General features: G+C 39.2%; 1 protein-coding gene across 11 annotated transcripts in view; it reads right to left on the reverse strand.

The window, feature by feature from the left end:
- ADCYAP1R1 (ADCYAP receptor type I) overlaps positions 1–13,797 on the reverse strand; it is a 137,937-nt gene that overhangs the window by 78,144 nt on the left and 45,996 nt on the right. For all 11 annotated transcript variants that reach the window (XM_057398930.1, XM_057398934.1, XM_057398941.1 and 8 more), the window contains one exon: positions 4,207–4,312. In XM_057398930.1, the coding sequence (XP_057254913.1) occupies positions 4,207–4,312 (106 nt within the window). The remainder of the gene's footprint in view (positions 1–4,206; positions 4,313–13,797) is intronic.

Below are 13,797 nucleotides of genomic sequence, written 5' to 3' on the forward strand. Positions count from 1 at the left end.
TTTTTCTGTAGCACAGAATCCTTTCTTCCCCTGTCAAAACTGATCCTGAACTTTTTCAATGACAATGCACTTCCAGGCCTTCAGCTTCACTAATGGAGCTGAATTCGCAGTAGGCTAGCAACATCCCTTTTAGCTTTGCTCCATTTGAGAGAAAGATTCTGTATAGAGCCTGCAGCTTACTTTACGTCGGAATTGTGATGATTTTGTTCATTCCAGTATTGCTACATAGCTATTCACAGTATTCATACCAGCTAACCTCAGACCTCTGTAATGAGTGCTTTAACAGGCAATGTGAAAGAAATGGGCACTTGTTACAGTCTTCTCAATGTAAGATGGATGTCTAAAATAACGGAAGTTTAAGTCCTGCACATACTTCTGAAGTGTCTTTTAAGTACTTATTTTGATCTATTGACTATAAACAGATACATATTTCATTTGAATTTCTTGACTTGCCTGGCAATGCCACTGCCTTTCAACATTTTTCAGAGGAAGGACAGGAGAAGTGGGACTAGTTAACTAGGACTACAAGTTAAAGATTAATTTGACAGTAAGTCAAGTCATGAACCACAAAATCACCAATGAGTCCTAATCACTCCTATTTCTATTCAAGTTCTTTGTGTTCACTATTACCACAATTTGTCTCATTCCAGACTAGTGCATTTGAGGCACTATAAATATTAAATCAGAGGACCTAGTTCACAGAGCATTCAAGGAACTCCCCCACCATTTGAGAGAGCACCAAATTCAGAGGACAAGTCAGGAATATAAAGTTCCAACTGTGGAAAGCAAGACAGGTAACAGGCTGGGAAAAGCCTATCATGCCAATCTACAGCTGTAGAAATGTTCTACACTTTATCAGCAGGGCTCTTTCTATCATAGGATTTCTCTGAGTAGCATACTTCCCAGCTGTGACCCTGAACAATATCAGTTAAAACTGGTTAGTGCATCCCAGAGCAAGCCAGAAAAATGTGTAAGACCCTTGGAGTTACAACTACGTCAGATAGAAGCTCACCAGGAAGCAGAAGACAGCTGGGACATTCTCTTTGCCAGTGCATGCATGTGGAAAGCATGAATGTGCAGGCTGCTGAACACTTGCCTGTCTTTTGAGGTCACACAGGCCTAAGTAGATCTGCTACAGTTAAGTACATGGATGGCATGAAGACCTACACATCAAAACATCCCATGGTAAAAGTTACAGTCCAGATTTTTTCACGTAATCACGACATTTAGCATGACTTAGGCGGTACAACAGAGCCAGATGCTTGAGGTAGGATTTTTCTCATAAAATGTAGATTGCTACATTGTAAATATTTACAACTGAGATGGTCACCCTTACTCCCATATATGTCCATAGACAAAAAAAGGTATCATCTAATCTTAACTGAATTATGTCTTAAGTCTACTCAGCAGATATTCAGAGCTACAAATGAGCAAGCTGACTTGCTCATTTGTGGTGTAGATGCATTTGCAGGTTTCAGCATTTAATTAGATTAATTCCATACTAAGTGTACTTGAACCAGGAAACTGCCATTAAGTATCTGAGTAACTCCTGTGCCATTCTTTTGTGACACCAGGGCTGGGAACATGTTAGCAGAGTCTAGAAGAAAATAAAAATTAAAAAGAATGCATATGGATCAGCAGTGAGCTTAATCAATTCTTATCCCGCAGAACACCCCTTGAGGACTGTTGACAGTTAGAAGAGTGTTCAGCAGGAACTGGGGCAGCTCTACACTAGAACAGGGACAAAAACTCAGAAAAGGAAAATAGTAAACATTGATGTAGCCTGGCTACACTGCCTGGAGAAGTTAAATACGAAGTGATCATTCCTTTCTTTTCTGCCTTTTACATTAATTATTTCCCCTTATCACTTTAATTCCCACTCCAGAGCGAAGGAGTCAGATTCTGGTTCCTGCTGAGATTTCTTTTTTTTTTCAAATTCTCTTTTTCATTCAGGCTGTAGGTGATGGTCAAATGGGGATGGAGACATAGGGTCAGCACACACCCCTTGTTTCTTTTCAGATAAAGGCTCATGAAGAATTTAAAACATTTAAGAAGAAGAAGCCATCATAAAACTCATGGAGAAAAACAAACAGAAAATCTCAAGGCAACCATTGTCTCTGAAGCATTATAGGTATTACACAGCCTCAGAAGGAGAGAAAACAGGGCTGTGAAAAATAAAACAGTAATGAGCATAACATCTGGGCACAAGAGGTAGAGGGGGAGGGAAAGAGGAAAACATCAGAGCCCTGATAAATCAGGGCTGTATGCTTTCCTTAATACAGTGCCAGCCTTGTTCTTCAAGACCTGTGGTTGCAGTTGCAGAATCAACATTGTGCTTGTGTTGGATCTTACCCAGAGAGGCTCTGGGGAACCATTTAGTTTATGTCTGTGTACACAGATGCTGAACACAGCAAGGGGACAAACCTAATGCAGGAGAGTTATTGCAAAATGTAGGAACCCATAAGATGTTCTTCTTTTGACATCAAAGTGCATTTCTCTCCATGCAGTACTTATAGGAAGGAGAAATATCAGTGCAAAAGACAAGCTCTAAACAGGAGCAGAGATCCTACTATTACCATTATGGTTTTTTGCATCATGTGGGCACCCTGGAGTAGGATTCATGATCTGTGGAACTCATTGCACCAGGATGTGAACAACTAAAGGATGCATAGTGATCCTGGGACAACAGAACGAAGAGCAGCTGAGTTCTGCTGCTGAGCTAGTGCTTGAAAAGATTCACTCCCTGCCTGCATGCCTGATACATTTTAATCATATTATGATGCAAAAGCCTTTCCACTGGCTCTGGACCTCCTTTATCTCTGAGCTGTGCTTTTTGAATGTGGAAGAGGCAGAAGGGAGGAGGTCCATATGAATAGTCCCCCAACTGCAAGGGTTATTCTGGATTTGAGTGAAGAACTAGCTGGTGAAATGGTCTCTTTTGACCAGAGAAAATCTGTGAATTCTTGAATAAAAATAACAGTCATTGCATAATGATAAGACGGAGGGCTCATGATCAGCTTCTGATATTATTCTGAGAATAGGGGAGGAGAAACAAATTTTTCTCCCTTTTTTCCCTTTCTTATGCCACTTCTGGACCAGAGAAGAATTGGAAAATTCTTCTGTACTGTGTAGAGAGGGTCTCAAAACATCCTTGGAGCTGAAATGAACTGCCTGAAGTATACGATTTCTTCAGTTCCACCAAACCACACAGTTCATTTGCCCAAAACTGGGAAGCAGAAGAAAAATGACTTTATATATGAGATGAAGAGCAGAATGGATATGAGATAAATATTCTCTAGTAAGTACTCCTAGAAGCTAAAATGCAGGAATGGCTTGCTTCAGAGGATGCTCTGGTAACACAGATATCTGCATTCTGCTCCTCCTTGCTTCTGGGGTAAAATATGTGGTGAAGAAAAGGGGAGAGAAAGCTCTCCTTTTTTATTGTACACACAATGCATTTTATCTGCTTTTCTCTGCAGTTTTACTAATTCTAGTCACAATAGAAGCAGCTTGGACAGGACTCAGAAAGCAGACCCTGATTTCCAATTAGTTTCTTTGTAATTCTTTGCTCTTTTCTCACTGGTGCTGGCCAGAAGCAGCTCCTGCTGCAGTCAGTGAGAAATGAGGCAGGATATTAAACTATTAACTTCTTCTTTGCTTGCAGCCTCAGTTCCTTATCTTAGCAATAGCACCAGTATTCTTCATCAAGATTATGGTCATCACAATGTTAATCCCTGTAAATGTCTTCAGATCATGTGACAGAGGCACGAATTATTACTGAGCTGAGGAGGGAATGAGCTGTTACAGAACAGACCAATGATGCACTTAGTCTTATGTCCAGTCCCCAAAAGCTGTTACCACCTGCTCCAGCAGAAGACACAAACACTACCGAGGGCTATCCAGACATGCTGTTTCTTTTTTCTTTTTTCCTTTATAGATTAATTTTGTAGACATATATCACTGCATCACCTAAAGCACAGAAGCAAATTCCTGACCTCTGATAATAACCAGCAATTGTTCTGGTACATCCCCACTGATTGATTTTTTGTCCTTATAATGTTTCTCTAAGCTCATTTAGCTGCAGTGATTGCACCTCTTACCGTAAAATGTTTGCATTGACATTGCCAAAAACCCCTGCAGACATGACAGGAAATGTTTAGAAACCACCAGTTCAACGTACAAGGTACATTGCAAGCTGAAACTCACCTGGAGAAGAGTCATTGAGAGGGTTCAGGGCAGCTGCCCTCCGTATTTTCTCCAGACAAGTCTCCTGCTCCTTCTTAATGATGCAGTTGGAATGGGTTGCTGTAACCTGAAATGTGGGGAAAAATGTGGAAAAAGAACAATTACAAACTTCAAACTGTTAGTGAGCTTATCAGGCAACAACAGCAAGTTTTGAGGTCTCATTGCAAAGAGAAAAAAGAAAACACCCTTAGAAGATGAGAAAAAATGCAACAATTATTTATTTATCCCCCTCCTGCATCACCAGCAGTCTTATGGCCAAACCATGGAATTATAATTCTTATAAAGTTTCTTGGCTTTTTATGTTGTTCTCCCTGTCAAGTAATTTCTAATGCGTTTGCATTATTTTATTGCATTCCTTCTTCATATAAAGCTGAAGCAAATGTACTTCTAAATAGAGAAATAACTACAAGAGGAATCAGAAATCAACTGAGGCTCAGTTTGATCTCGCACCAGTTTCTCATGAACCTTGCACAACCCATTAACCTCACCCAGGATTCAAAACTACATCAAAAGCTCTTTCTCCCAGTCTTTTACCCTGTTCATTCCTTAATGTTTCCTTCTTCCTTTATTCCCCATGAATACAAGGCAACTTTCTTGCCAAAAAAGAATGTAATGCCAACTGAACAGAGATGGCTTGATCCAAACATTTTCTTTTCTTTTTTTTTCCTAAAGCAGCCCACCATAAGAAGAAAACAAAAACAAAAACAATCCCAAACACAAAAACAACAAATGGTGGGGAAGAAAAAGATAAGTTATCTTATAAGAGGTACATTGCAACCAACAGAACGCAGACAATCCCAAAGAGGTAATAAAAAAACAATGTGATCCATTCCCAGAAATCAATACAAGATTTCATACCTTTTGCAGACAGTGGCTAGGGAATATCAGTTTAAGGGAATATCAATTTAAGGGCAGTACTACCTCAGGTTTCATTAGATCATTTTATAGGGGCACTACTAAGGTTCAAATTACACTCTGTGAAAAGCACCGTGAAAATCAGTGCATGGATTGAAGATGGAATAAATAGGTCATCCTGTTGCACTGAAGCAATTTTTGTGCTTCATATTTCATATTTCCCATCCCATATTTCCCAACCCGTTTCCTTTGCTCTTGACAATGGAGAACTACAGAGGAAGCAGAGTATATCTGTCAAGTGGTCTGTTTTCCCTTACGTACTAAGTAGGAACAAGAAAACAGGTAAAGCAATAATTGAATTCAATCTTCCTCAGTTAATTTTCAAGCCCTAGCTGCACTGTTAAGCTTTACTTCCCTCACATCCCAATAAAGGGAATGGAGTGACCAGTTTGGGTCATTAATGCATCGAACTGCCACCACACACTCAATACACACTTAAAGTAAATGTTAAGTCATGTGTAATCAGTTTGATAGAGCTTGTGTTGCACTTTTTTGTGTGATAGGAGATACTGAGCCATTGTACAGTTTTGACTTTGTAATACTACAAGCCCCCAACCCTCTATCAAAGATAGAAAGGGTTTCCTAACAAACCTCTACTGGAAATCTTTACTCATCATTTGTAGGAACTGACAATGCGATGCAGTTTCATCTCCAAGATCCCAGTGATGAATTTCAGCTATTTTCCGCATGGGATACACCAGGCACAACTGTATTAGATTTGTTCATCTTCAAAACAAACATTGTTCTGCTCTAAGGGCTCCCAAGAGCCTGGAAAATATATATTGTCACAGATCTCTAGGATCTCCCAAGAAGATAAGGGCTTTTGCTACATCATCCCCTAAACCCTGATGAAGATTGAGAAAATTGCATTGGCTGACATTCAAGTTCTTAGAATACCTTTTAAAAAGATAAAAGAGAAATAACAAGTAAATAATGGTTCTGCTGCTGGTGGTGGGTTCACTCTCCACAGTTGCTCATATGTGTCCAGGGATTGTCTCAGTACATGAATGTGACAGTTTCTATACAGTTCAGCATATGCAGATTAGAAAAGTTGTCACTTAGTAGCAGTAGTAACAATAATACAAAAAAAAAAAAAACCAAATATTTTCTATGCAAGTAGGATAGGAATAAAAAAAGGTAAAGTTTCTTTGCCCACTTGTTGTTAGCCTCAACTCTTTTCAACTTGATATTGTGTATGTTAAATGTATAGGAGTTCAAAACATATATATATATTTATATGTATGTATTTATGCAAAATCCATCAAAGGATACTAAAAAATAAGAAGCTCAGCATGCACAGATTTTTCTATGGGGTAATCACAGGCCTTTGACAGGAAGGTTTAGATTCAGTCTATAGTGAAAAGACAAAAGAGTGTGATTTATCCTTCTTATTTTTGGTGTCTTTTTTGCAGAGGCAAACCAAAACCAGGACTTGATTCATTATAAGGAAAGCCTAAGGTTAAAAGCTGATTTTATTGTTTTTCCTTGTAGCCAGTCAGATCTCTCTGACTAAACTGACTAAATTTAGTCAATTATATCTGAGCAAGCCTGGGTCAGGATGTATTTGAAATGCAGACTGCTGGGTGCAGAGAGAGCACTACAACAATGTGCTTCACCTGTCTCTGTAGCCTTACTTAAGCTTTCACTATTGGCAGAATATTTTGATGTGACTTTCCATAACCATTTTTTTGCCATTTTGTAGCAGTCTTCACCAACAGATTAAAAAAAAAAATAAAAAATATATAAATATTGGGGAACATGGAAAGTGAGACAGAAAGCAAAGAAAGGGAAGAAACGTTAACCTCAGAGCCAGAGGAGAGAGTAGAAGCTGTCTGTCATCACTAATAAGAAGATGCATCTGAGAAAATAAAACCACGTTTGGCTTGTTAATAACAAAAAGTTTCTCTGTTGAATGCAGAGACACTTTAATGTTATGTTTTCCTGAAGGGATCCACGTTTCATGTTTCTCCATTAACTATGCATTGGTAGAGCCTTTAATTTGTTGAGTCAGTCTTCAACAACTGAACAGCAGAGAAGAAATCAAATGGAAGTGTAAGCTTGAACTTCATGGCCTCCTGATTTCATTTCTTTTGCCTCAAGGACATTTGCAATTTCCTGAGTTCAGTAGAGAGTCTAGTTTCAGTTTCCCAGAAGAAATCAGTGATACATGCAGTAAAAGAATACTTTGACGCGTACTAGAAAAATCAAGAAACCAAGTGAATAGTGCATGAAATTCAACCTTTTTAAAAAATTATTACTCTCCATGGAGTGAAAGAGTTTGACTCACACCAGGCATATATTTGTATAGGTACAAATACAATAAATACAATCAATGTCTGTTTTGTTCTGAGAGAACACAGACAAAAGTAAGCAGCTACTGCACTACAGACGTACAACAAATTAAGAGTGTTTGGTTTTCTCCATTTATTTTTATTAAGGTGGCCACCACTAAAATAAACTGGCATCTGTGATTTGTAAGTTGTACCATTTCACTCTTTGCTGTTCCCTTGACATTTTGGTAAAATTAAGACCAATCATGTTATTATGTTACAGTCTCTCACACATTCTCTCAAGGTGTTGCTTTAGTGTGATCTGTTCCATTAAGAAAGCCATAGATAGTACATAAAACTGAGCAGAGAAAAGGGTGAACGCACCTGTGCTGCTTCTAGACCTGCTCTAGCTATATGTGAAATCAGATTAGCAAATTCTAGAGTCATGTGTTTAAACAAGGCATTGCTCAAATATGTGGATGCTCCAGGGAAGGAACCACGTAAGAGGAATTGTGCAGATCAGAAAAGTTTCACACGTTTCCCTGGTCATGGAAATAAAGACATGTTGCCAGCTTATTTCAGCAGAAAATTTAAATAAACTTGCTTTCTTCTTGGTTTGGTTCAAGTATATCAAACACTGGGAACAAGGTAACTTCGAGGAGAACTTCTTTCTTTCCTCAAGATTTCTATACTGGAAAGACAACACAAGCTGTCTGATTTGGTGCATAAAGATCTATAGAGCACAGAAACAGCTCTGCACCTCTTCCCAACATGTAGCAAACTGTGCTTCACATTAAGCATGGCGTGGTACAAGCCAGTGACATTGTGCCTTTGACCCTCATGTCCCACAAACCTGCAAATAGGGTGAGAATGGCCTTAATAATACATCCAAGGAGCACAAAGCAAGGCTGTGAGTAGACACCAGAGAGAGCAAGACTGGACCACATTAGGAAGGTGCTTACTAACCACTTGCACTAAGGAACACAGGATATGAATTTAAATGTAACATTCTGCTTATGTAGCTGCCCTGATTTACGCACTGTGTCTATAACAGTAATATACAGCTGTACCCAAAGTGAGCAGGCCAGAAGACTAAGCACAAAAGTCTAGACCATGTGTTTAGATGTGCCGTAGTGTATCTTACTTGACCTCCAGCTGCAGCTGCTTGCATAGGCCTTTATGTTTGCCCTTTGTCAGAACAGTTTGGACTCTGTAGGGTATCTCTGATGGCAAAAGACATCTATGATTTGCCATGTAAATCATTTCCTCAGTTATAGCAAGTAGATAAAGGTCTTCTCAGAGGAAAACCAGGACATTTTCTATGGATTGGACATTATCCCTGTGCCATGTTCATAGTCACTGATAAAGGCTTGTGCGTAGGAAAGGGGGTTGGGTGTCTGGAAGGATTTGGAAATTTTTTAACACATCAAAGCTGGGTATTGAAAGAGATCTCAGTGTTATCCAAACTAATCATCTTGTGGGCCAACAGTGCAGAGAAGTCTAGCCAAGAAACCTGAACTGTCTTTGACTACAATCAGTTATTAAAAAAATACTGTTCTTCTCATTTTATTCTGTGTAAGAATATTCACAATTGCTTTAAAATGTGAGTTCACTGTACAACTTAGTAAGAAAAGCCAGCAGTATTCTTCAGAAACTCCAGGATTCATATGTTTTGAAGAGATAGTAAAGATGTGATAGTGAACTCTGCAATTCACTTGGCATTTGCATTTCTACAAAGACCTTATCGAATATGGCAGTTCAGTATCATTAGCTGTTCTTTCCTCTTCTGTATTTATGCATTATGCCTGTTAAGGCATTTTTCTTTTCAAAATGAATATTTCCACTCCATTCAGGATATGGCATATCAGGCATCATGACAATAAGGAGAGGGGTAAAGAAATACAGATAAGACAAAGCAAAGAAACAACAAAAAAACCCTTCAATAAATCCCTCACGGACAATATCTTACATCAACATAGAGAAGAAATACAGTCTCATTCCCTTTTTTTGTCTAACTGTTGTCTCTAAAGTAACACAAGACAGGAGTTTAATCTGCTAGATATATTAGATCACTCACTTTATACTGAATTACACTTTTTATTAATTCTATTATGACTTTCAGTTTTAAAAAGTTAGCTCAAAACATGACACACTATTATGTGAGCATTGCCAAAAAAAGCTTACTTTGTCATGGAAACCACACTACTAGAAATAATCCGTCTCCTTATCAAGCAATGATTCAACTGGTCAAACCAGGGCCAAGACTTGGAAAATGTGTTAAAAATAGCGGTGCTTGGGAAGGAGCTCTGATTATCTGGAGTTTTCACAACTGATTTACATCACTACTGGTACCCACAACACTGCCTTGGCAGTTGAAAAAATTGTTGTCTCCAACAAGGAAGGTCTTACGTTGTCAGCTGACTCCGTTTTTGTCTGCCTGTGTAAATGGCACTCAAACTAGTGTGATTTCAAAACACTTCAGACTAAGTGAAAGGGTAAAGTGATTAGAAACTTATTCAAATCAAGGCACAACTGTACAATCCGCAGCATAGTCTTGATACTATGCTTTAAGCAAATTGTGCAGACAAACCCCTGACAAACAGAGCACACTGCCAAAAAACTGCACTGATCCCTTTCAAACTGGCTTGCATGAATTCAAGATATGGTTGCTTTCTAACACTGATGGCTCCTGGAGAGATGCATGTCTCTCACTGCAGATTAGAAAATAGCAGCAGCATAATCAACAGGTCCCTTCACTTGGTGGATACCTCCTGAAGTGGTAACACTGGACAAAAGATGTGTTATGCAACATCAGATAAACCTATTTTGAGTTTGCCTTGACTGGCATTTTATCTTGAAAATCAGTTGAAAAACATCTTTTTGAGTATGGTAAGGCATGCTCAGTATAGTTGATGACTTCCACAGGAAGATATTTCTTGAGTTTAACCAACATACACCTTTATTCTATCTCCAGCAGTGGGCAATACCAAGCAATGTTTCTCAAAACTTTGTACTGGCAGGATGAAACCACTCATTGGAAAAGTGTTTAAAAATCTTTTTGACGTACTGTGCTTGAGATGAAACTAATTCTGACTGTTGACTGTATTACATAAAATGGCTTTCTCCCACTGTTCCTAAGAATTTCTCCTCCAATGATAAAAATTAGTATGGCTCAAAGTAACATACAGAAACGTAGAATAACATAATGGTTTTGTTTGGAAAGGACCTTAATGCTCATCCAGTTCCAATCCCCCTGCCATGGGCAGGGGCAGCTTCCACTAGACCAGGTTGCTCAAAGCCCCATCCAACCTGTCCTTGAACACTTCCAGGGATGGGACCGCACATCTCTGGGCAACCTGTATCAGTGTCTCACCACCCTCACAGTAAAGAACTTTTTCCTAATACCTAATCTAAATCCACCCTCTTTCAGTTTGCCCCTTGTCCTATCCCTACATGCCCTTAAAGTCCCTATCCATATTTCTTGCTAGATGTCTTCCTCCTTCATTCCTCAGAGGTCAACCTAGGCCTGAAAAGCTGACAGTCTCTTAACAATATTTAAAGCTTCAGTCCCTCATACACCTTTGCCTTCATCCAGACATCCTTGTCTCTGGTGGCTGTGAGACTATGGCAAGTATCTATCTGTGACATACGTCTTTCACACAGTATCATGGGATCACAGGATAAGTCAGATTGGAAAGGATTTACAGAAGACTTCAGCTCTACCTCCCACTGTGAGCAGGGTCAGCAATGGGATGAATCTAGGTTTCTCAGGGCTTTTTCCATCTGATTTTTTGAAAACTCCAAGAATGGAGACTGAACAACTTTTATGCAACTTATTTCAATGTTCACTTATTTTCAGGGTAAAGAGGCCTCTCACTACTATGAACTTTGTTTGTTTCAATTTATGCCCATAGTCCATTGTTTTCCTGCCATGCACCATGATGAAAAAGCCGGGCTCTTTCTTCTTGGTGATCTCCTCATAGATATTATAAGGCTGCCACAAGATTGCCTTCCAAAGTTTCCCTCCTTCCACCAGCTAAACAAGCTCATTTTCTTCATCCTCTCCTTACAGGCCATCTTGGTGTCCTTCCTTTGAACTTGCTACAGTTGACTGACATCTTTAATATACTGAGGAGCCCAAAACTGGATGTAATATTCTAGAAGTGGTCCAGCAAGTGCTGAGTGGAGGGGCATAATCACTTCCTGTATTTGCTGGCCTTCATCTTGTTAATACAGCTCAAGGACACTGCTGACCTTAATCTGCTTTCCTCAGGACAAGGCTACCAACTAGCCTTGCATGGTTTATCAGAGTAAAAGAACCCCAAAAAACCCCTCATGATGAGTTTCACTGAGCAAAGGCTGAGGAAATCTGTGCTAACGTAAGACTTCTCTCACTGTGGGGACACTGGGAAACAGAAGATTTTAGGAGTTCTGCATTTGTCGTGCTGCCGGATGCTACATTCATTTGCAAGACAAGTTCTTGTTATTACTCATTATTATTTGCCCATTTATACTTCATTACATTTAAACAAAACCTTGAAGAGAAAAGGTCTTAGACAGGAAATTTGTATTGTGCAGGCTCCCAGCAAGTTCAATAGGAACTCCATCTGAGTCACACTTGGAACAGAAATGCGTGATGAACAGCTACAGGAGGCTGCAGGAACACTTTCTACACACACACACACACACACACACACACACATACTCTACCCAAGGGAGAAAGCTTTAATTAATCTACTAATTAAATTAAAGCTATTTGCCCTCAACTATCACACACATTACTCCTTTCCACTCCTGCCCACAGGCGGCCCCAGCAAGTGCACAGTGCTACAGCTCTCACTCTAATATTCCCCAAAGGGACTTTGGGAATGGGGAAAATACTGAAGAATGGAAGAAAAGAGCTCATTATAATAGCTGTAATGGGAAGTGCTCGAGCTCATTCTCAACTTCCCTCCTTTCAATGCTAGGAGACATTGTTTTAGATATTGTGCCAAAGTGGAGAATAAAAAAAAACAAACCCACAACCAAATAATCCCACTCAAATCCCACAAGGAATAAAATCTTTACACAAAAGACAGTGCCTAGAGTAGTTTTCTCAACAAAAACCTCTTTCTCCTTCCTGTTTCTAGAGGGATTTGCGCCTATGTAACTGTAAAAACTCAAGGAGGAGAATAAAGTGCATATTCATGAAGAAGGGAGCAGACTGAATGGTGTGTCAGAGCACCAATGCTGTGAGATAAGCCAGTGTGAAGTTCAGCAGAAGGGATTAGAAATGAGAGGCAATGTAAGAAAACTTCCTAATGATCATCAGTGAGGACCTACACAGAAAAAAAACAAAAACAAAACAAGAAAAAAACAACCCAAAAAAAACCAAAACCAACCCAACGACCAAACAAAAAAAAAAAAACACAAAAAAACAAAACCAACAACAACAAATTACCACACAAAGGGAAGAGTCATTTCAAGAGGCATTTATAACCCATTTTAGTGTCCTTGGATCCTGCCTGGGAGGAAAGTACAGTAGGGACTGTTAGGAGAGTGATAGTAGAGTCATGGTGTGTGAGCTGCCTTGTTCCTCCTATGTCCCAACCTGCGACTGTGAAGACTATAATGTAGCTGTGCTTTCCCATGTGTTGGCTACATTCACAGCCATTTAATATGTGTACAAATGCAAAATACAGTATAAAATGTTGCACTGATCAATTGAGGAACTGAGGTGTCATTCAGTTCAGGGATTACTTGGAAAGTTTTTACTTTGCTTAAAGACATCATTGTGAACTATTTCACTATTTTGGAATTAAAATTTAAAAGGTGATGCAAATCTGCTCAATGGGGGAAAAAAAAAGGAAAAAAAAGTCCAGATATATGAACATACTTGAGCAGGATGAAACAAGATATTGAAACAACTGAGCTTTCAATATGATAGAAAATTCCAAAATTTACTATATTAATCACTGTAATCCTTCAGTCTGGGCTTACACCACAGAGAATGATGCTAATGCTACTTTTATTAGGTGATCTAACAAAATAGGGCTCCTATTCCTATGATTCTCTGCCTAATGATAGGTAACTTCTCTCTGTATTTAGGACTGCATCAATTCTGCACTGCTGAGAAGCAACATCAGACACTCACAGCCAATCAATGTTTTGGACACCCAATGTTGGTCAATATTTACAGTACAAGTTATCTGAGTGAAAAGCATTTTATGGTGAAAGACTTGCAGTGCCAGTGCTTGTTTCTAGCTGTAGATACCGCACTAATGAACCCCAACCCCACCCTACTCCTTGGAAACTGTGCATTGCTTTTCCAACTCAAGCATCCCAGATTTTATAGGCCAGCAGAAGTATTGCACTATCATTGGGCACA

The sequence above is a fragment of the Pezoporus wallicus genome, unplaced genomic scaffold, assembly GCF_028554395.1.
Source record: "Pezoporus wallicus isolate ANWC-B61680 ecotype Strahan unplaced genomic scaffold, APGP_CSIRO_Pwel_v1 contig_3487, whole genome shotgun sequence".
In the NCBI taxonomy this organism is placed as follows: Eukaryota; Metazoa; Chordata; class Aves; order Psittaciformes; family Psittacidae; genus Pezoporus; species Pezoporus wallicus.